This window comes from Pezoporus occidentalis, unplaced genomic scaffold, assembly GCF_034315485.1.
Source record: "Pezoporus occidentalis ecotype Australia unplaced genomic scaffold, CSIRO_AGI_Poc_V1 ctg22, whole genome shotgun sequence".
Classification (NCBI taxonomy): Eukaryota; Metazoa; Chordata; class Aves; order Psittaciformes; family Psittacidae; genus Pezoporus; species Pezoporus occidentalis.
The window spans coordinates 5,220,223-5,244,736 of NW_026914072.1; the positions used below are offsets into that span (position 1 = coordinate 5,220,223).

General features: G+C 38.6%; 1 protein-coding gene across 10 annotated transcripts in view; it reads right to left on the reverse strand.

The window, feature by feature from the left end:
- ELP4 (elongator acetyltransferase complex subunit 4) overlaps positions 1–22,055 on the reverse strand; it is a 146,591-nt gene extending 124,536 nt beyond the window's left edge. For 9 of the 10 annotated variants that reach the window (XM_062620330.1, XM_062620329.1, XM_062620332.1 and 6 more), the window contains exons 1-3: positions 21,866–22,055; positions 16,222–16,257; positions 6,672–6,793 (exon numbers count right to left, since the gene is read on the reverse strand). In XM_062620330.1, the coding sequence (XP_062476314.1) occupies positions 6,672–6,793; positions 16,222–16,257; positions 21,866–22,031 (324 nt within the window). In that variant the 5' untranslated portion in view covers positions 22,032–22,055. The remainder of the gene's footprint in view (positions 1–6,671; positions 6,794–16,221; positions 16,258–21,865) is intronic. The other variant, XM_062620324.1, reaches the window with a different exon arrangement.
- Between the last annotated feature and the right edge of the window lie 2,459 nt (positions 22,056–24,514).

The following is a 24,514-nucleotide window of genomic DNA, read 5'->3' on the forward strand; positions in this document are numbered from 1 at the left end:
AGAGCAAAGAGTTTGCACATTTGTTCAGTTTCAAACCTGGATGTCCAATGACACCAGATGTGTAAGGTGAATACCGGTTTATGCCATATTATGGTAAGCCTCAACGGATTTGACTGGAGGCAAAATTCTGGGGAACGCATTTCCTTCTAAGAAGCCTATCCTCTATAGGACAGTTAGGAAAAGCATCCCACAATATGCAGTAGGCTCACAGATTATGTTCAAATACATTTTTGTTCTTGAAGGATGTGCTCTTTATCCTCTCTTCTTGTATGAGAACCTATAAAAGACAATCTCAAAGGAGTCCAGAAGTATCCTGCAGTAAAATTCCAGTTTGAAAACAGAAATTCCATAAAAAAGCAGTATTCTTTTTCCAAAAGTTGTGTGATTACAAAAAAAAAAAAAAAAAGGTCTATTTCAGCAAAGTACTTTTCCTATGGAAAAGTGTTCAACTTTTCCATAGGAGATGAACAGACACAGGTCTAGAAAGCAGTTCTCAACCTCCTATTTTTTCACCTCATGCTTCCAGGTTCCCAGTGGAATGGTCATTGATGTAACATTGCCAAGGGTCCCACATGGAAATTGTTGGCCTTCAGTGGATGCTGCTTTCTGTTTTCCAGCATGTATACTGACCAGTAAGTCTTCCTTTTGAGACAAACTTTGCACAGGCTCCCCAGAAAAAGTGACTTAACAGAGAGCACTCTTTATTGTTAAGATGAGCTCATAACTAGCAAATATAATCCAATTTTTTCTCACTAAAACTTGTGAGAATCAGTTCTCCTGAAAGGTCTAGACAAAAAAATTAGGAGAAAATGCAAATAAATTTTTCTATAGGCAGTTCTAGAATTTTAGTGCCAAATCAAAAGCAGAAAATGTGAGAAATACGGAAATGCAGCCATCACAAAGATTTATTTATTTTTTAATTATTAAGACTGGAACCATTCTTTGGCACTAGCAAGGAGAAGAGGTGTGAAGAACTAAGCTGTTACAGTTACTGTGTTTTTATGGCTTCCAGAAGTCACTCTGATACCCAGCCTAACTTAAAGTGGATGCAAGCCTGTTCTAATTTTGGCTACAGTTCAAGGAAACATTCAACTCCCTTGTTTGCTGTTTCTTGCAAAAAGCATAACAGTGTTTAAGATTTCCTTTGTAATAACTGTAAACATATACTTAAATCCGTACGTTCTCAAACACATACACTATGTGCTACTTCAAAATAGCTGTCATTAACTTTAGAGTGCTAATTATAAAAAAAAGTATAGTCACTAAATGCAGTGAAGTTAAGGAAATATGATACGAGAAAAAAATTATCTACTTTACTAATTTCTCTTTGGTTTTAAGCTTGAGCACTTAACAGTCTATCATAATTTGTGGTCTAAGCTTAATAAGGTATGGTACTGAAAACTGAATGTTAAGACATGTTTCCCTCTGTTATTTTATTATTATATTAGTTTTCCATTTACCAATGCAATCAGTTCTATTTTATGAGCAATCACGGAAGTATACCATACTGTTTCTTACATTATATACTATTCCCAGTATTTATGCCCTTACAGTAAAACATTGCCTTTTGTTGAAGAACATAAATTGAACAGAAATGCTCTCAAATGTTTAAAATACTTTTTAAAACCCAGTATGTATAGCTCAGTAAGTTTTACCAGAGGTGTATAATTTTTCAGCATTATGTCTTAATGCCAGTTTCCCGAAGAAGCTTTGACTACAAAAGGTATGAATATGTTTTCAAAGGATGATGGATAAATTGGTGGGTGGTAATATAATACATCTTAGGCAGCTGATCAGGGCATTTTATCCTCTGCTTGTCTTCTAGTTATACACAATTTCAAGATAATTATGGTCTCTAAGAATGTCTTTTTCCCTTCTTACTACCAGCAATATTTGTCTTGTTTATAGGTTCAAGAAACTTCCAATCACACCACAGAATTAGAATAGGGCAATTATGTCATCTTAGCAAAGAACTGAATGTATAGATAGACTGACCACACAATATGGACATAAGGCAGTTAATGAACTGCCTTTACATAAAACACCTATTAATTAGAATACTAGTTATGGAATTGTCCTGGGTTCAGCAGTAGCAGTCATTTTTCCCCTTCTTGGTAGCTGGTGCAGTGCAATGTTTTGACTTTCAGCTCGGGAACGGAGCTGATAACAAGCGATGTTTTGGTTTGGCCAAGGACTTTGTGAGCCTCATGCTCTGCCAGGGAGGAGGGGAAGCTGGGAGGAAGCAGAGACAGGACACCTGACCCAAACTGACCAAAGAAGTATTCCATACCACAGCACGTCATGCCCAGGATGTAACTGGGAGTTAGCCGGAAGGGCTGGGAGTCTGCAGGGTTGGAGGAGGTATCGGTCAGAGCTTGGTCGGGCTGGGGGGGCGAGTTATCGGTTGGCTGGTGGTGAGATGTTGTATTCTCTTCCCTTGTTATTTCCTTTATCATTATTATCATTGGTGGTAGCAGTAGTGATCTGTGTTATACCTTAGTTACTAAACTGTTCTTATCTCAACCTGTGGGAGTTGCATTCTTTTCGATTTTCCTCTCCGTCCTTCTGAGAGCAGGGGGAGGGCAAGAAAAGGGGGGGAAGTGAGCGAACGAATTACCTGACTGGGTTTAAACCACGACAGTTCTTTTTGGCGCCCAACGTGGGGCACGAAGGGTTGAGATAACAACAGATCTGACCGAATTAATAGTCACTCGTCACAATGCTGATTTATTGGCTCTCAGAGTTGTTTCGCTTGATCTCACAGCTTCAGAATGTTGTAACTTACGTAGAGCCGGTATTTGCTGTGTTAGTGTTTATCAAGTATGGGGCCTGGGCTAAGGTTCTTGTCTCACTGTGCTTTATGGCAATGGCTTGTAATACGGGCGGGCTCCAGCAGCAGGGCGGGACGGACGTGGCCTTGGACTTGTACCTGGCCGTCCGGCTGCTCCTCACCGCCCTGGCCCTCACCCTACTCTCCATCTTCGTGAGGCTGCGGGGAGCTGAGGGGGAGCGGCCTCGGGAGCCGGCGGCAGCCGAAGCGGCCCGGGAGAGCGGCCCCGGGGACCAAGCGGCGGCGGGAGCGGGGCCGGAGGCCGCGAGGGGACGGCTGCCGGTGGAGGAGGCCGGGGCGGTCGAGGAGAGGAAGGAGGCGGCTGCCGAGCAGCGGGAGAAGGCGGCGGAGGAGCCGAGCCCCGCGGAGGAGCCGAGCCTCGCGGAGGAGCCGAGCCCCGCGGAGGAGCCGAGCCCCGCGGCCGAGCCCAGCCCCGCGACGGCCGAGAGCGTTTCCCGGAAGCCGCCCGCCGAGCCCCAGGAGGATGCAGGAGACCACGCAGCATTTCCCAGCAAGGCAGAGGAGGAAGGGCTGGACTCGGGAAAAGAGAAGCTGGCGGTGGGAGAGCCGGCAAGCACAGCAGCTGCACCAGCCCCAGTGACAAGTACAGCAGCATCGTTTGAGAGTTCTGAAGGTTTTGAATGGCCTTTGGGCATCCTTGGGACCTGCCTGCTGATTGTGATGGGGATCAGCATGTTGGCACACACACAGACTGTGTTCTACCCAAAACCATTTTGTCTGATCTCAAAAGTTAAGCAGAGTCAGGTCTGGGTCTTGTCTGGGGTTAGACGAGGATATAGGGGGACCAAGAGGTTTTCTCCAAGGCTGGACAGTGATGAGTGGCAGGGTATGTGGGACAGTATGGGCAAGTATCTAGTCCACTGGGCCCCTCCAGTGCTTTGGAAGCATCGGAGATGGAAGGCAGCTGTATGGAGTCCCCAGCAACAAGCTGCAGAAACTGCTTAAGGGGACAGTGAATTATTTTGAGCCTGGTGGGCCCAATGCACTTCAGGCCATCAGAGCAGAGATGCACACAGAGATGGACTCATGATCGAGGGGTGGACTTAGCAATGGACAATATTGCCCAGGTTATTCACGAGTGTGAACACTGCACACAGTCTCTCCTGCTCTGGAAGACTGTTACAAGAGATGGAGCCTGACATCATGGACCAGATGGACTCAGCAGCTTTATAGGGACTGGTCCATGCACTGAGATAAGAGTGATGGTATATTGAAAATGTGGGATCTGAGCCTGACGTGAATGGTATGGAATAAGGGGTGGATAATGTCCTGGGTTCAGCAGTAGCAGTCATTTTTCCCCTTCTTGGTAGCTGGTGCAGTGCAATGTTTTGACTTTCAGCTCGGGAACGGAGCTGATAACAAGCGATGTTTTGGTTTGGCCAAGGACTTTGTGAGCCTCATGCTCTGCCAGGGAGGAGGGGAAGCTGGGAGGAAGCAGAGACAGGACACCTGACCCAAACTGACCAAAGAAGTATTCCATACCACAGCACGTCATGCCCAGGATGTAACTGGGAGTTAGCCGGAAGGGCTGGGAGTCTGCAGGGTTGGAGGAGGTATCGGTCAGAGCTTGGTCGGGCTGGGGGGGCGAGTTATCGGTTGGCTGGTGGTGAGATGTTGTATTCTCTTCCCTTGTTATTTCCTTTATCATTATTATCATTGGTGGTAGCAGTAGTGATTTGTGTTATACCTTAGTTACTAAACTGTTCTTATCTCAACCTGTGGGAGTTGCATTCTTTTCGATTTTCCTCTCCGTCCTTCTGAGAGCAGGGGGAGGGCAAGAAAAGGGGGGGAAGTGAGCGAACGAATTACCTGACTGGGTTTAAACCACGACAGGAATATATTGAATCCATACTTGAATTTTATAAAATAAAACCCAAGCATAAAGTGTATAATTCAGGTTGACATGTACCATTATTTACATTGCCTTTTCAGTAAAAAATACAGTCTCATTAAATAAAATGCAATGTTAGTCAATGGTCAGATATGTTATACTAAAATTCTGATCTGATGGAGACATCCAAATCCCCAAAACTTCATTTTTATGACAGTCAAGGACTTCCTGAAATACCTGAAGGTTCTCTCTTTTAAAAAAGCCAAGTGAAGCAGTTGTAGGGAAAACTCCTCCACTTTTGTGATCTGGAGACCTAACTGTGGCCAACAACACCCTTTTTCTAAGTGAGGCAATAATGTATTTTAGGTAACACATATTGGCATTTCAAGAAGTGCCTAAGCTTTCCCAGTGTAATTTTTTAGATTGATGCCTAGCATATTACAGGGTTATTTCACTGAAGCAATTTCAGACAGCAACAGAAACCAGAAAAATCAACTCTACTGTGTCTTGTCTGTTAAGCAAAGGAAGTGTTGAATAGTCACAGTAACAGCAGAAAAGCACAGACAAGAATCCTGTTGGATATACATAAACACACAAATAGAGGAAGAAAACAAAATTGTTTTCTTCAGCTTTCCTGTAGTAATATTGTCCTTCCATTTATAATCCTTTATAGTAACACCACTATGAAGTTACACCAGAGGAATGCAGTATTATTACCTAGTATCTACCCCTGAAAAGTTAGAAGGAAAACTTATTGCAAATTAAGACTTCAGAGCTCAGTAAGTCAGAATGACTACAAGCTCAAACTGGTACAAGAAGGAGAGATGCAGTAACAATGTCTGTTGGTTGGCCTGCAAAAGTATAAGAACCAGAGCTAGGAAAAATCTAACATGCTATGAACGACTGATTCAAAGGTGAAAGAATAAAATGTATGCTAGCTGCTCTATTTTAAGCAGTTTTAGTGCAATGCAATGAAAACATTAATTTGAATGATTTAAATTTTATGAGAAGAACAACTGCAGTAATCATATATTGTACGGTCAATGCCTTAATCATCAGTTTTTAAAAAATAAATATTATTTAAAAATATAGCATGTTCTATTCTACTTCAAACTAAAATTTTAATCTAGTTGTTCATGCTATATTCTAAACCACAAGAACAAATTATAAATATTTCACCCCTAAATAAACCCTCTTGAGGCTCAAGTTCATTAAAAACATCTTAAGATCTTTCGTAACCACAATCATGCAACTTCATTAAGAACATACTTTTTCCTGAATACTGAAGACAGTATTGAATAGATTAGGCATAAAATATGCCATCACAAGGTAGGAAAAAAGTAATAATTTTGTCCAGAAATAGTCTCTGAACACTCTTAAGGAAACAGCCAAACTTCACTTGACGCAGAAGAAATCAGTAAATTATATGTTACTTTTGATATTAGAAAAAAGCAGCATTAGAGAGACACAAAATATTTAATGGCATTTGGTAAGATTATCCTCACACTTCAGCATTTTTTTCATTGCTGATTAGGCTTTTCCCCTTATACAGTTTCCTGATAATAGAAACTATCAGTGTTTGCTTAGAAGCAAGCTTAAGTCTGAAAGGAACCTTTCTGTATAACCTATCCAAAACTGGCCATTTTTCCTATTAGAAAAAAGACAGAATGAAAAGTATGTGTAAAGGAAGTCATAAAGAGGTTAAATTATATTTTTATTTTCTATGGGAAACTATAAAAATATCTACACAAATTGTACAGTTTCTACCACAATATACTGGAAGCGGCTTAACTACTCTTCCTGATACGCAGGTGGAAACTGTACACTGTGGGGTTTACTCAAACCATTCAACTAATCCAGTCTGTCGGGTTCTTATGAATCACCAAGATTAATTAATTTCTTTCTAAACCATTTATGAACTTTAAAATGCATTTCAAGTCATCAAGAGATTACAACTTTACTTGTAAAAATTTGTGAGTGTTCTTTTACCTTTAAGACGTTGTCAGGATGCTCTTTAGCAGAAGCAACAAACAAGTCATGTCCACAGACAACTCCCTCTGCGAGAAAATACTTGAACAACAAATTGGAGTAAAGACCATATTTATCTTCCTCTGTGAAAACAAGAACAGTTGGATTTTATTTCTGGTTATTTTTCTGTTTTTTTTTTTTTTTGTTAGATAAATCGCCCATCTCCATTTTCATAACACTTTTAAAGCCCTCTGTTGGTCTACCTCCTAAAGTATATAATGTACAACTGAGATAACAGGTAAAATATGATTGCAAAACTTTAAAAAATAATGACTGATAATAGTATATTCCTCATTTTTCAATATCATCTCACATATCCAATCAAGTATTGGATTCTAAGACATGGGTGGGTTACAGCAATGTCTTCGTAGTAAGTTTTCCCATAACTATCAACTAAGATCAGGCTTAATGGGAATGGAGTTTGTTAATTTAGGAGAACCATGTTAATATTTACATTCTTAATGCTTAAAATATTAATCAACTTGCTTAAAGCAGTTACTAATTAATGCTTTTCAAAATTTAATTGTATTTGGCCTGTTAAAGCTATAGAAAGGTATAATTTCTTATAGAGACATCCTTACACCTGCATTTCAAAACTGAAAACTATAAAAATAGGCAAAACAAATGGATACATTGAAAAACCAGACAATCTGCAACACCATATTTGAAAGGTAAGCAAAGCAAAACCATTAAAACATTCAAACCACACATAAACTTACAGTTTAATAAGCGAGACAGTACTTGTTGACAGACATTGTGGATAAAATACTATTGAAATAAAAATACAAACCCCACTGACTTCAGAAAGGCCAGCATTTCCTTTGTCTTCTTTGTTGCATGTTAAATGTCAGAAATTACCAGACTCATACAATTAAAATTATCATAACTCAAAACTATGGGGGAAGTGAAAGTGAATGAGTAAATAGCAAACAAAATTCGAATTTTCTTTATACAGAAGCAACACGACTCTTAATCCCTTCTTTCTGCGATTTGGAAATAATTTCCTCCCTATCACATAAAAAAATATTAAACTAAAAACCACAAAATCAATAATAAAGGCTGAAAATAAGAAAGTTGTTATTCATATCTAAACTTGTAAAAATACTAAAGAAGGAAAACAAAAAAGAATATAACTTTGATATGTACCGGAATAGTATGCTTTGGAGCTTAAGAGTCAAAAGAATCAATAAAGTGGAGTGGGAGGAAAGAATGAAAGGCGATATACATCCAAACAGGAGAAAGAACATTAACAGTAATGGGGAAACTTCAGAAACAAATTACAGAAAAATAGTGTTGTACTGCTACACTCCTAATATCATGCACAAGTAATGGTACTTTCAGTGTTTAGATCAACAAGAGAAAAATTCAAACCACAAATTTTCAAATTCTCTGGGAAAGGAACAATTCTCCAGAGATATCCACCATGGGATATTGGGTGAACTAGTATTTATTTCCTGCCTTTTTAAAATTTTTATTTCACTTTTAAATGTAGTATTTGGGAGTTTTTATTTATTTTTTATTTATTTTTACAGTAAAAAAGTATACAGTATAAACTGAAAATTTGGAAGATTTGTTTCGTTCATATCTTTCTTCTTCTTCAAAATAATTCCTAAAGATGCTGCATCAAGACTACCTACTTTGCTGGTAAGGAGAAATACTTACTTAAAAGTTTCTCTTTCATTAAACCTAAGAAATGAACTTGAAATCACTCTAAAGCAACATTTCAAGATAGAGAAAAATCCTTTAAAACACAGTCCCTAAGACAGGAAATTACATAAAACTGGATGTCCAAATAAACCAAAGGGAATACAGTAATTACAACACTCTTTCTCCTAATGCTAGCCATTGATATAGCCAGTTTATTGTAGAGTCTGTGGGTTTTAAGAACTCAGATTGTATTAATATAATTTACCTTTGATACTGTTAACCTGCCTAGCAGGCCATACTAACCTTCTTCTGTGTACTTCCAATAACACACCTTGTAAAAATAATGTTCTAGGGAAAAACAGGTACAGATCAGTACCACGGAAAGTACTGTGCTGGCAAAAGCTTCCTGTCAACAGCATGGGATCCTTGTTAAGATTTCAGCAAGACTCATTTCCAAAAGCATCACAGAACTACATACTCCAATTTTCTTGAAAGCTTGGAGCTCTTAATTGAATATTTTATACAGTTTACTCTTCCATGCTTAAAAAGCTATTAACTGTGTTACCGAAGAACTGTTTTCCTGGTAATTGAACTCCACACATTGTGACATAACCAAGATGTAGATCCAAGTATGAGACTAGGATGAAGAGAAGACTCAATTCAGATAAAACTGAAGGCCTACTGTTGCAGAAGGAAAAAGTAAAACTGGCACTATCAGAAGTTTTGAAGAAGTATTACAGTCTTATTTTGTAAGTATAGTCTTTGGAGCCTGCTAAGATCTAAAACTGCTTCAACAAGAGGAAAACAAAACACATAAGCAGAGTAATCCTCCCTTGTAACTGGAGTCCAGGAACACATACATATGGCTCCTACACCCCTAAGCATTTGCTCTCTCTAGTTACTTATGCTTTGGTTGCTTACTCCAATATAATTGGTAATATAATGTTCACAGTTATATTGACTTCCATGCGCTAACCTCCATCTATGAAGCTCTGAATTTAAGAACAAATGCTCACCAGAAATCAAAGTAACAGCATGTTATCTACTTATTAATTAATTATTTATTTAAATTGTCTGAGCTACCTGAAAGAAGCCACCAAACCTCCCTTGTAATCATATCACTGAAGCACCTGTCAGTGGAGGGAGAAAATTTTGTTAGACCTCCCTTCCTTTGAACAAAATTGGAAAAGGAACACTAGTGAGGTGCTCTGGAAGAATCCTAAGCTGCCATCCTTGGTGAATAAAAAAACATCCACCATTTGAGGCACAGAGACACTGAGTTGTATCGCATACGGACAGTGCTTAAATTACATTTAATAAAGTATAAGCCAATATCTCAATTGGTCCAAGTATTTTATTGTTTGAGTGTGCAACTATAGAGAGTCTTTCTGGATCACTGTTTTGATATTAACTATTCATTAGAAAGTGAACAACATACTCAATTTTGTGTCAAATGTAACATGGAAACTCCATAAACCATGGATAAATACAGGAAATCATACTGTGTGTTGACTGTTTAACTGAACTAAAAGGAAATAAGGCTATAGTAATTAAGAATTTTTACTCAAATTTTATTTGAAACGCTGAAATGTTAAAACAAACTGTAGAAGTGAACATAGATATATACCCTTTCACTAACCTAACATTATAATTCATTTTCTTGAGTAATATACTTATTTGTAATATAACAGGACTACAGAGGTTCTTACACTGCCATACCCTTTCAAAGCATGATTTTCAAAACAATAAGGAATTTTCAATTTAGCCAAATAAAAGTATTCACATTCTGTATACGGACATGTCATTTTAGCATTAGGATTTCCTCTGGTCTTCTTAGATTGATTTTCAGTAAACTTTAAACAGTAAAATTAAAGTAAAAATAGGAAATGAACTATTGGAGACTGATCTAAATATAAAACACCTTACAGTCTGCTACAGTACTCTAAGGATTAAATGTGTCTCAGAAAGCCTTTACAAACAGTGAATCTAGGATTGTTAAAGTCAATGCATCTGTAAGAATCCCTCAGTTCTTCAATTTGTCAGATAGAGGATGGCCTTTTATTGATTCATTTCTAGGTCACTAAACTTTTGTGGTATTCAAAAGATCTAAAGTGCACCCATATGGGGCTTTTCTGATAGCATCCATTGTAGCCTGGCTTCAATAGTTACATTACTATTCAAAACCATAGGAGTACAACTTTCTTCTTGTAAATAAACAAACAAATCATTTAGCACAGGTACTTCAGTAGCTTACTGATTACTTTCACGGATAAATTGAATGAAAGACTTTGAAGTGTATTTGTTTTCTGATAACACTTGGACTTACTATTTTAAGGGCTAGGATAAAGTCTCAAACTGTTATTTTTATAATTATACCCTCATCCAAAAGAACATCCATTTTGTATGTGTAGGAACTAACACTTAAGTGCATTTTAGTCAGTCAAATACTTAAGACAAGCCTGGCCCAATCTTTATTCTTAGTCCCCATGCTGAAGAGCTGTCCTGTCAGCAGCCTTCATTGTGAATTTTATTTCTACCTAATCAGGCACATAAACAAATGAGACTCTAGCAGCTGCAGACTCTTTCCTGGGTCCAGTCACCGCAAGTCACACGCCAGCCCACAGCCTTCTCTGATTCTTTTTGAACAGAGTGTTCTACAGCTAAGTAGCAGGTGAGTAACTAGTGAAGCGTAAAACTATACAAGGAAAAGAGATTATTTACCTAGAAGTTATGCATATTGTTGCCAGGACAAAACCTCTTCTTATCCTATGGATAAGGACATAAATAAAATAGTTTATTGTGATCATTATCCACTGGTCTCTTTCCACAACAGCATCCTTTCATGGATAAAAGAGTCACAAAGAAAAAAGCAGTATTGTCAGTATCAGTGCAATGAATTCCAACATATAACCATGTTGAAAACTATGGATAAAGACCAGTGCCTATCTATGGCTCTTTTCACCTCTACACTGTACAGGCTACTGAACACAAGACACATTCTCAACACTTTTGTGCACAGACTGTCTGTAGCAACTACTCAGACAAATCAGTGGGTCACAGAATTAGAAACAAAATTTTAAGGCAGTGGAGTTTCTCTAGGGCACAGAAAACAAAGTGAGCAGATATGAGTGAGGCACAGTAAATATATAACTTATATAAAAATTAAGGACAAAAATCTCACCTAATTATAGGTGAGATTTTTGCATATGCATATGTAAATGTAAACACATGGCCTTAAGGAAAAATTTTTAGCCATAACTGCTCCTTCTGCACAGAAGTATTCATGCTCCAAGAGAGGGATGGAGAATAAGCACTGTAACTTGAAAAGGAACAAAAAGTCACAAAGAAAGCCCACCATCCAACAAATATGCAAAGACAGTATTTATAATAGCCAACTTTTAAACATCAGTATAATGAACAGTATGAAGATCTTTGAAAGATTACAGAGGCGATTTGTAGCATAATTGCTTAAAATGATGAGAGCTACAAGGGGAAAAAATAAGACTGCAACAATGTAATGTACAGATAGCCGATTTTTTTTCCCTGTACAAAGTCTAGACAGGTTGCCCTAAAGCTGCCAAAAGCCTGTCATAGCCTATCAGTATGGATCATTTTTTTACCAGATAGTTCTACAGTGTGGTACTGTGACCTAAGGTGTGTCTTTCTGAAGCTATGAAACATCTCTCTGAATTGCTGCAGGTTATAAGATGTGATTATTTTAATAATCTGAAATTCCATTTAAAAGATACTTTACTAATGTCCACATTTACTAAGCTTGAGGGGATATATTTGTGTCACTTGCATTTAATTAGCACATGCCAAAATGGAGTTGTCAAACATGTAAGTTACAATATTTGGCATTTGGCCATACTTCAAGAAGGTGAATTCTGGTAACTTGTATTTTGTAGAATTACATTTAGCAAATCACTGTTTTGTACCTCTTCTGAGATTGAATTTTCAGCCTTAAAAAGATAAATTTGATTATATTGACAAGTGAAGAGAGCTCTTACCGTTCAGGTTAATCTGCATGTCTAACAAAAATAACAGTAGCTAATTAAAGTAGCTGAAACTGCTTCAAGGCTTAGAATGTACAAGTATAGACCTGCTTTTAACCAGACAACTTTAATATTGACCTCAGCTACCAACAAAAAACCTCCTACTGATAATTAAAACATTTAGCCATCAATGACCTTGTCAAAACTAGAGCATCTTAAAGGTATGTAAGGATGGGTTCTTATAAGGTATGTAGGACAGACCTATTTGAGTGTGCTGTAACTCACTAAGTAGATTGCATTACATAAACAAGGCTTATATGTAAAAAACAAAACAACATCCTCCTGGAAACACTTCCCAAGGCTGGCAAAACAGACATGCAACAGGTTGAAGTACACTGGAGAGAGGAGGGGGAAAGGAGTGTACTTAATCAACATCTATACTGTTTGTTTTGAAACGGGAGATTCTTCTAGAAAGCTACTTTGAAGCAGTTTATGATAAAATAACAAACAAGTTGCCTCACATTCATACCGAACAAACTGTTTTGTTTTTAAATTTAATTTCACGCAGAGTTAGAATACTTGTTTTACCACTTCTCATAAGCCAAACTTTTTGCAACTAATTTTTGCAACTAAAGGACTGGTTAAAATCCAAAACATTCTTGCTGTATGGCCAAAAGCCAGGAAATTTCAAGTTCCTCTAGTAGCTAGAAACTTGCATGAGACTACCATGTGTTCAACTCTTTAAATCTCATATAAATAAAACACTGTCAAAAGAATATATGATAAAGTTCAACTGAAAATCATGATACTTGTTATTATGAAATAAGTTTTAAAAAACTGTGTACTTACATTTCAAACAATAGTTTGCAGTCTTAGCAAGTGACCTGTGCCTTTACTGCATCTTCAGAACACAACACAACAGTTAAATATTTTAATACCCTGAATCTACTATTATTTGGTTAAATTAACCAAGATAACATGCCAAATAATGAAGATGAGCATTTAATTTGCAAAGGGAGCTAATCCAAAAGTAATGCAATTTATTCTTGCCTTAGAGAATGTTGAAGGAAGGGGGAAGAATTTAACCTTTTTATAACAGTTGGAGTACAATGCAAAAGATCTTCCTAGGAGGTTTATCACTGACAGCTTCAATCCTGTATAATATTAAGCTTGCCTAGACTAATCTCTCGACAGTTTTTTTATATACTGACAGGATATTCTAACAACGTAATTAACAATTCTATCTGCACCAACTTTAAAACTTAGTTTAAAAAATTTTAATGTCTCATGAATAAACATAGTTCTTACTTTAAGACTTTTTGTATATAATGTATATATATATGTTTCAAAATATATTGTCTTATCTGGGGACAAAATAGCTTTCAAAACTGAAACTAACTCCTTCATGTTTCTGTGAAGCTAAGTTTGATATCAGATCACAGATAACCAATACAAGGGATAAGTAAATTAAGCCCCACCACTGAGTATGGCCAGCTATGCAGTCAGAGGAGCGGAAAAGAGAGAAATGAGGTAAATATCCTCCCATTTTCAAATCATTGAGTCTTGTCATCTTTTTCATTAGAACAAACAGCTCACTGTCACTGCATGCACTTTGTCTGGTGCCACTAAGGTCCGGTCAAGTAGACATCTAACCTGATGCTCAACAGTAGCCAAAAGCAGATATTTAGGAAGAGGTAGTAAGAACTGAACAAGCAAATGTGATGCTTCACCCAAGTACTTGCTCAGCCTCACACCATTCAGAGGACTCAAGGACTTCCTTAGCTGGACTTGATATCCACTAACCTAGTAATGTGAATTTCTTTCTCTTCCATCATGCTGCCCAGTTTCCACTGAGACCATGATTTTTTTTTACATTTACATTTTTTTACATTCACAACAGCCTATGGTGAAGTATTCCACTTGCATACCACCTGAAGAACAACTGTCTTTTGTTTAGTTACAATCTTTCAGCTAGTAGGTTCATTTGGTGTCATCCAGTTCATCTACTGAAAGGGTCAGCGAATACTGTAATGGGAAGAAAAACCAAAACTAATCTCTGATGTGTAAAATATGATAGGTTCTAATTTTATTTCTTCTTTCTTTGTCTATAGCAAGATTGCAGCTCTTCTCAAACTGAGTTAGAAAAGAAAGATCTTCATTGAAAGCAGTAAGAGACAAACCTATCATTTTTTCCAAATTCACAGAAATTTGGATGAAATTTCATGGGAAAATTGAGCTTAACTGGCAGTTTCTGCCTTGACAAAGGGCATCTACTTTCTCTCCTAGTCCTCACTGTGCAACCCCTCTTTCCCTTGTGCTGGCTCTGGTACTCATCTCATGTTAGTGAGCTGATTCAGGTCACTAAACAGAAAAGTTTCCACTCTTTAACTGGGTGAGTTTTCTGTCAACTTGGGAGAATTGAGAGTTGAAAAGCACTGGCGTCAGCTTAAGGAACAATAAAATTGCACAGCCATGAATGGGGAGAAGAATTTGAACAACTTCTTTCAGCAACAGTGAACTGCTGTATCTCAAAAAATGTTTCAAAAAAAAGTTCTCAAAGAATGTGAACTTGAACAGTAGCCCTTACACAAACAGTGGCCCACATGGAATTAGCTAATGTCAGTTATTTTTTTCTGGCAGCCAACTATTCAAATGACTTAATCTGCACTGATTTATATACCTTATGTAAAAATCAAGATTTTCTAAGATTCAGCGAGACAGTAACACCTGTCTCTAACCATGGATAAAATGCAGAAATGAAAGTAGCCATCAAAGTACTTTAAAGTAACAAGCCACACAACTACAGGTGTTTCTCTACTATATAACATTTCATTTTTTCCCCTGTACCTCTTTTGCTAGGAATGTAACAAGCTTGAAAGTTTCTCATAAGACCCATTAATCTGTTAAACACTTAAAACAGAAAATAAACCCCAACCAAAATCAAATTTATGATTTTATATTAAAATTTATATTATTCAGCCCTTGCACCCTTTTGAAGTAGTTTTGTAGTAGAAGCCCAAGATTAATGAACTGATGTGACAAATCAGGTGGTATCTCGTAAAATTCCTCTTCTGCAATAATGGTCATTGTTATATGCTGAAATTGTAAGCACTTACAAGACTAACTTGGAAGAAGTTAGTCTTCCTTCACAATTGTAGTTTTCACTGCAATGCTTAAACTGAGGGGCCTGGGAAATATTTTTTGTACAGTCCAGTATATAACGTGGGGATATGAAGACAAGATGTATGTGCACAACAGTCCTTCTCTCCTTTGCTACACTTCAAATAGAAAGGAAATCTGGGCATCTCAGCTGCAATGCAGACATGGTACCAGACAGTTTCAATGTAAACTGTAAAGGGAATTCTGTTGTAAACTTTAAGCATCTCAGTGTGCCTCATCCACATCCTGACAGAAAGCTGGCTTTCAACAGCTTACTCTTATTTGATTTCAGCAACCAAAAGATTAAAAGATTCTGTATTTCACAGCTTCCTCAGAAAGCCAAACTGAAAAACCAACCAACCAACTCTGAGATGATACACAGTCTGAAGCTTACAGGAAATCAGGGACCTTAGAAAATATTAAATAATTTGAAAATTTTCCTGAAATTTGCTAAATGCCCTGCTTTCAAAAAGAATACTGCAGTATTCTCCTTGAGGAGTCAAAACTGCCTGAAAGTGTTTGATCCACTTCAAGTAATTCTTGAAATAGACACTAGTCCACTTTGAAGGCTATCCAAAGTGAAGTGGGCCGAAAGTTACACTTTCCTAAAAGTCCAAGTTTAAAAAACAATGAAAAGATAGGTTAACTAAAATACATTAAAAAGCACAAAACACATCAGAATATGGCTTATCTATATATTCTATACTAACCAATAAGAAGAAGGGTTCCAACAGCTATGCCTCCACCTGGAAACAAAATAAAATGAAGATAAAGTAAGACTACATTTTAATAGCATGTTAGAGAACAATTAAGTTTTCTTAGTTTGTAAGTCAAAGAAAGGTGATAACTGGGAATTTAAAAATATAAAAGTGAACAACATTTTAATTACCTTTGCAATACTTCCTACAATTCTCTATTATGAAATAATTATACGCTACATGTAATTACATATTAGACATTACAATTACTTTCACAATATACTTACTATCATCACTGTGGTTAAAAGATCCAGCAGAGCTCCATGCAACTATGCTCAAGTACTACAGTAATGATGTATGGTCTGAGCCAGCAAATTTTTACTTGGATGACTCAAGTGAGTAACCATAGAATCAACTGAGTTGGAAAAAGACCCCTCAGATCATCACGTCCAACCATTCCAGCACTGCCAAGTCCACCACTAAACCACTAAGGGCCTTGTTTACACGGCTTTGAACACTTCACGGACAGTGATTCCACCACTGCCCTGGGCATGCTGTTCCAATGCCTGATCACCCTCTGGGGGAAGAAATTTTTCCTAATATCCAGTCCAACCCCTCCCCCCCTGCCCCGGCACACCTTGAGGCTGTTACCTCTTGCCCTATCACTTGTTGCTTGAAGAAGAGACCAGCCACCTCCTACATCAGCTACAGGTTCGGGATTCGCCACTACACTGTTATAGACTCTTATAGTCTATATCCAACGACCCAATGTCCACCATCACTCACCTCCACAGCGAAGGCTCTCCCCTCAAGAAGCTCCCAACCCCAGGGAGAGCCCCCCCGGCTGCAAGAGCTCTCTCTGAGGAGCAGCAGCTCAGAATGGTTGCCCCAGTGGCTCCTTCACACTCTGGGCCATTCTGACCAGGGACCAACTGTGGTCATGTACCCTATGGGCTCAGGACCCACTTCCCACCCCGGCACCACCACTGCCACTGGGACAGGAGCAGCGCACAGCAGAATTTTCCTGTGAACACATCTGGAGGGAAAGATTTGGTGGGATTTGGCTAAGGCTTTGGTTGGGGCTCCAGTTAAATCCATATTATCACTACCAAGTGATATTCTTCTGTACCAAGGACTGTGTATGTAAAGAGACCTAATAATGGGCTAGAAAATTACCAGCCACGTCAATGAGTTAAAATCTTGGCTCCACTGTTTTTTATCTTATTACTGGCATGGCAGTAAGGCAGGTAGGATTTCAACCAGTGGAACCTGGACAGACAGATCATGAACATTTTAACACCCATCTGAAAAAAAACAGACTGCTAAAGTCTCTTGCAATATGTCTTGGACATAAAAACAACTTTACGAATGCAGTTGATTGAAATATTTGTTCAAAAATAAAAATACAGTTTGACAGATTTATACATGGCCACTACTATTTTTCTTTTTGTTTAAACAATTAGAATAGATGCTTATGTCCCAGCACAGATGACTGACTGACTAATAGACAGAATACTCCCAGTATGTGTTAATGCATAGATTCTTATTCCATTGATCTCAACAGGAAGGACCAGGAAAAAAAAATAAAAAATCAGCTATGAACTCCCATCCTGATTGCTTTATTTCTTTCTCAAAGAGACAGCAAGCAGAAATATATAACAGTGGTTTAAATGGTTGTCTCAAGAAGGAATTTTTATAAAGACAGTGAAAGAAGAATTCATATTTTATTTTAGATTAAGAGTAAACAGATTTATAATCCAAATTCCAAGACTGAAAATAGTGGAATAACTTGAAATCAGATTACAAATATTTTGTTGAACAATCACATAAGACTAATATGAAAGCTAAAAATTCCTGAACTGTTCAGATGGCCCTATGCAACTAGCCTATTGCAGTGCTTTGCATGAAGGAAACTGCAATGTGTCTTCTGCAATTACATACTGCTTTAAGAGCAAGTTAGGAGCAAATGGAATCACATCAGCACAATATCCAAAGCTCTTGATAAAAGAAGTCAATTCCGGACTGCATAGGTAGACTGTAGTGAACAGGATAATTCAGTCTACCAATTTAATAGCTGATTAAATTCACCTGAAATTGATTCCAATGGGGATTGGATCAACTTCTTGATCTTTAGCTCTGCCGGTGGTATTACAAATGTTGATATGCACCCAGAAGGAAGAGAAAAAGCAAATTTTTCTCCCCTAGGTCAAAAAGTGCTAATATTATTGCATAACACCTGAATTAAAACCATAACAATCCTTTTGTCATGATGTACCACAATTTGAGCAGTACAAAATTTTAGTCAGCTACCAATTTCATAGCTGTAGTTCAACACATCACAAGGTTTTTAAGCTATGCTCCAGAGTCAAGATGTACAAAAGCCTCAACGTTTATGGCAAGCTGATCAAGTAATCAAGCATTTCCTACATATTTGAAAAAAAACAACCCAAAACCAACTAGAAGCACTGTTATCCTTGTGTGAGAATCACTCATTAAATCCCCATGCTCTAATCCACTACTTTCTGTTTCATTTTATTTGCTTGGGAGATAAACGCAAATGGCCCCAAGTACAAAGACGTACCACAGGGGCAAGGAGGAGAAAAAAAGAACAAAATCAGAAATCATGCAGATGCTTGATACAAAGTATGCTTCCAATATTCACCACATTCAATTGTTCAAGGAGACAGAATGCATGGCTCACTAACAATGTGCTTAAAATCAGCATATATTTTATACAGCACATAGAAAAAAATAGCTCAAAATTACGAAATTTTACCAATCATGGCTTGACACGGAAAAGATGATCAAAACAGCCATAAGTAACATACTACCTCATGGCAATAAGGTCTTAAAACCTTGGTTATAAAAGCTCACTTGCAGCCACCACAGAAGTTGTGTCTCTTCTGCTTTTAAATTGCTTGCACAAGAGGGAATTTGTCAAACTGTGTATTACTGCAGTCAAAATTCTCACAAGCTGTATTTTCAGATCATCAGTTGTACTGCCTCTTTCTACAAGCCAGAGCTGGAACATGCATACCCTGACTGCTAAAGGCAAAGTCAGGTCAGAGGATTGGCTTTACATTATCAGGTGCAGTGAACAGCCTGAACAAATGTACTCTATTAGATGGAATGTAAAACTATTGCAGTTACCATGGTTACACATTCATATTACAATGAACAATAATAATAGTAAATTAAGCAAAAACAAGACAACATTAAAAAAATAAGCAGGAATGCTGATAGAATCAAAAGCAAAATGTAAAATCTTCATGTTTTCTAAGAAAACGTGTGAACTTGTAATTCTTTCTAACCTTGCTAGTGTAATTTTTCTTTGTTAGTATCTAAGGGAATAGTACATATGAACAACTATGTAAGACTTGTAACTTTCTGCACTGCTACTTACAGCAATGAGATTTAAGATCTCAGAGATAAAAACACAACAGCCTTTGCAAGTTGAGAACCCATTGTTTTCAAACGGTATCTGTAACCTTTTTTTAAGCACCTTGAAACAAAACATTTGGTACCAAGCATGTGATGGTTATATTACGCAATAGTTACAGCTCATTACAGAGCATATGGCCTATAAATCTTGAAAGTGAATTTGAAGATAAAGTCTAGAGATGGGAACATGGCATTTGAAATCCAGCACTTATCTACCACTTCTTTTTGGAAGGAAATGCATTTATTAAGAAGAGCTAGCTATCAACAATACTGTAACAAACCAGGAGAATTTCAAAGTGGATATAAGGAAACAGGAAATTCCCCACAAAGATAATCAAGCCTCTCTGCCACTGCAGGTGTTCAAGACTCAGCTCTACAAAGCCCTGAACAACCAACTCTGAATTCAGTGTTGAGCTAGCTTTAAGGTTGCTGTAGTTGAATGCCTGAGGTCCCTCTCCAGCCTCCAAAATCAATGATTCTGTACAGGTCCACCCAGCTGGGCGGTCTGTCTGTAACAATGCCTAATACCTGGTATCAACAGGAATTTTATTGTAGTTCAGCATTTTTGCACAGTCTTTTGTGGCCTTACCCACTCAGCAAATTTTCTGGCTTCTCAGGTTTTCCAGTTTTTCAAAAATGCCACAACCCAATGACATTGCCAGCATTGAACAACTTTCCTGACGTTAAAGTGTTAAACTTGTTAAGGTCAGGAAATCAGTGAATATTTAAAACATGAGGAAGAGGTACTTTAGAAGGGATCCCAAGTTTACTGAAACACGTCTCCCCAGTTTCCAGACCAGACCATATGTAAAGGATTTGTATACAAACCCATACAAATGTGAACCAAAACAACTAAAAATTATGTTAGCAAGTGCCTGGACATTTAGGAGCCTGTTACTATGGAAGCTGTGTACATCGTCTGACCTATGCTGTGCAAAATCCACTGTTTATAAAAGGGAATATGAACAACAACTGGAATATTCAATGCAGATCTTGCATTTATGCAATTAAAGGTTTTTTAAAAAAATCACACTCACTTAATGAAATATTTCTGTCTTAAAAGCTCTCCCTCTGAGCTTTCTCTACAAAGATGCCAATCCCTGTTGAAAGTGCAGGTGTTCCCTACCAGACACATACACACAAAAGATAAATTAGTATAATTCTCTGTAAGATATAAAGGCTGCAAAAACTTATTTATAAAATGGATATAACTTTTGTATTTGTCATTACTCCTTAGGATATCCTTAGAAAGAAAAGTGAACCACTCCTGAAACCAGGACATCCATGTACTCCTCCAAGGACGAATGACCAAAGCTAAAGTCAGACTTTCCTCATCTAAAAGTAGTCCCATCTATATACACTGAAAAAGTACTGTAGCTGTGTCAGTAGTAAGAGGGTCACTCAGCCCTAGCATATACAGATAAAACAACCTGTTTATACCGGTGAAGTTAATTAGTTCTCAATCCAGGTAAGGAGTACTACTTCATGCCACAGATTGCAACAACAGATCAGTCCAAGGAACTATCTAGCATCTTGACACTGACAGCAGGCAAAAGCAGATTCACAGACAGTAAGAACAGCATCACACCAGTGTAATTTATCTAAACAGGGCATTTATAATGATGTAGCAGTGGTGAGCAACATGGAAAAGACATACTGAGAAACCAGCTTTACAGTCAAACACATCCTAAAAATGCCTAAAAATTCTGAACCACCAAGAACTACACCACATGCAACTAGGAGTTGATTCAGCAAGCGTTTTCCAAAACTGGAAAGTTCAGGCCCCTTACTTAGTCTGAAACAGACAGGCACGTTTTTCAAAACCGACAGCTTCAGATCCCTTAGTCTGAAATAGACAGGAATGTGTTACTAAGTTACAGAGTACCTTTTCTCTCTAGAAAGGTTGCTTAAACCGATTTATATGAGCGGTAAATGGCAATCTTATGCCCCAGCAGCAGGCTGGGAAGCGGGCTCACTCTCCTGCCCCTTCTCACACAGGGCGGGGGGCTCAAGGCGGGAAACAGATTCTGCTTTGCCACATCCTCTTCCCCTTCCTCCCCCCCCTCCCTTCTCCCCCCAATCTCAGGAACCGTGGGGAGGAAAGAAAAGCCTGCGGGAGTAGCTGCGGGACTGCGGAAGGTAAACGACAGACAGGGCCGCCGGGCTGACGGAGGGGTTGGCAGCAGCCAGGTCCCAAGTCCCACTTCCCACCAACCTAGCACACAGTCCAGGGAGGGGAGCCCGCTGGAGAGCAGCAGCTGCCCGTGGCGAACGGAGGGCCGGGTGCCCGCCACAGCGGCCAAGCGGCTGCCGGCCGCGGCCTTCCGCTGGAAACTGGTGGCCCCGCAACACCGCGACGCCCCGCCAGCCGCTGCCGCCATCTCGGCTGCCCGTCGCTTGGCAGGAGAAAGGGGCCACCGGGAAGAATCAAGCCTTTTCCAATCCACCAATGGGAGAGCCGCGTAGGAAACCCGCTGCCCAATGGGAGACTGCGTTGTTTGCACGTCGCAGGGCTAAAGGGGCGGAGAAGGTTGGGGCCTCCGGTGGAGGATAGGTAGGTGAGTGTGGAGGGGGTGTTTGGTCTGTGGGCTGCGTTTCGGCGGAGGCCTGGAACAACGACCGGGCGTGAGGGGTGGGTCGGGCGGCGGCGTACCCTGCCCTGTAACGGAGGAGGTGTGGAGTAGTGCAGCGGCGGTGACCCGGCCGTGCTGCGGAGGGGAGCATTCCTTTCTTCCTGGGGTTTGGGTTGCTGAAAGGTCAGTGAGCCCTGAGGGGGAGAGGCCTACCTAGCCTGTGCATCCCTCAGTGCCTTCGCCAGTCTCTGTGCCGCCCGGTCAGCGTCCCCCTTTGGGAAAAAAGCTTGTGTGCGAGTTTGGAAGGAAAAAGTGTTTGTAAAGCGTTTTCTAACGGTTTTCAGTTAACTATGTAATGTATGTAAGTGTGCTTGGAGTCTCGTTTGTACATAGCTGCAGGTCTGTAATAAATGTATGATCTAACACCCTCTCTCTTGGAAGCAGTGGTTCTTGATCATGCCAAGAGCTATAGGAGAAGTTACTTTAAACGAGAAATGTAGTTGTTGAATCAGTAACTAAACCCATTAAAAGTTATTTTGTTTGGTTGTTTTTTTGGTTTTTTGTTTTGGTCTTTTTTTTTGAGGATTAGCCTGTCCTTTACTTTTTATTAGCCATTTATTGATAGTGGCCTGTGGCCTTGTACACTGCAGGAAAAAAACACCCTAAAATGAGTGAGATATTTGAACTTGGTATTTCATTTTCTGTACTTACTATATACAAAGACATTAGAATGCTTTTTGTCTTAATGAAGAACTTTAGTATGCTTGCTGTGTAAATCAACACTTTATAGTACTCTGAATTTAAGAGAAATCCCCATAAGCATATGGAATAGCCACTGTCACAGGTATTTGTGTGTTTGTTTTTAATCTGTTGGCATTTCAGATGCGTCCCAAGCTACTTAAAGGCATTTGCACATAGCAGGATGTACTAATGAGGCTGTAATGTAATTCTCCACTCTTAAGCTCCAATTTTAATGAATGATTTTGTTATTGCTCTAAGCCATTAGTTTTGAGCACCTTTGGTTGTTGATCCTACCTTTTTCTTGGGGGTGGAGGAGAAGTAGGGGATCTTCATATTAAATATAAGCAGCAATAAAGAGCAACAATATGGTAACAATCCTGAACCTCAAAGGTTTTCCTCCATATAAAATTCAAAGTCAGGAGGGTGAACTTTAAGTATTATCTCTTCCTAGCGGGTGAAACTGCATTGAGTTTGCTGCTGGCCAAGCATCTTATATGTTAAACACTGGACATTTTAAATTTTTATCATGAGTATCAAGAGGTCGCTTTAATGTTTTATGTTTGCTGCAAAACTGTGAAATACTTAGGAATATTTAATTTCAAATGAAGATTATTGTTCAAATTTAGAAGTATTTGTCTTTAGAGGAAAAAAAATCAAAGGACACACTTAAAAACATGGCAAGAAATAAATAAACCTATTGAATGTCACTTCTCTTTGGCCCTAGTAATGAATTGTGAATATCTGGATTAGAAAAGACTTTAACAAAATAAAAAGTGTAATTCACAATCCATTTAAGAGTTCAAGAATCTGTTATTGTCTGTGGGATCCTATGGTGAAGAAATTATGGTGTTTAATTGAGTGAGGGAGCTGAAACTGAAGAGTTCTTCACTTTTGAAACATCACATCAGCTCTTCCATTTCTTACTGCACTGGAGTGCAGATATCCAAATATTTCAGATGTGTGTAACACTATTAAAAAATTGCAGTATATTATATTACTTTTTTTACAGAATACTTTTAGGCCCAATAAGGATATTTTTAATAAGTCACCACTTACCAGAAAAAGAATCACTGCATTTATCTCAGTGATTACTTTTCTCCCCATTCCAAACAGTAAGCTTCCTTTTGTTACTTCAATGAGACAAAGTATTTCCTTGTGTGTTTTTTAAGTGAGATACACTAGTATAGGTTGCATTAGGTGCAGGAAATGTAAAGGAAAAAAAGAGGCTTCTAAAAGGTGGAAGCAAGGACAGGTGGCCTGGGAAGCAAGGGACCAGGTTAGGAAAGCCAAGGCCCAGTTAGATTTAAACTTGGCTAGGGATGTGAAAGATAACAGGAAGGGATATTACTTACATTGCGAATAAAAGACAGACTAAAGACAACATGGGCCCTCTCTGGAAGCTATCAGGAGAACTGACTACCCTGGATTTGCAGAAGGCTGAGTTCTTAATGACTTCTTTGCCTCTGTCTTAACTGGCAAATGCTGTAACCACACCAGCCAAGTCTTGGAAAGCAGATGCAGGGACTGTGAGAATGAAGACCGTGGGCCCA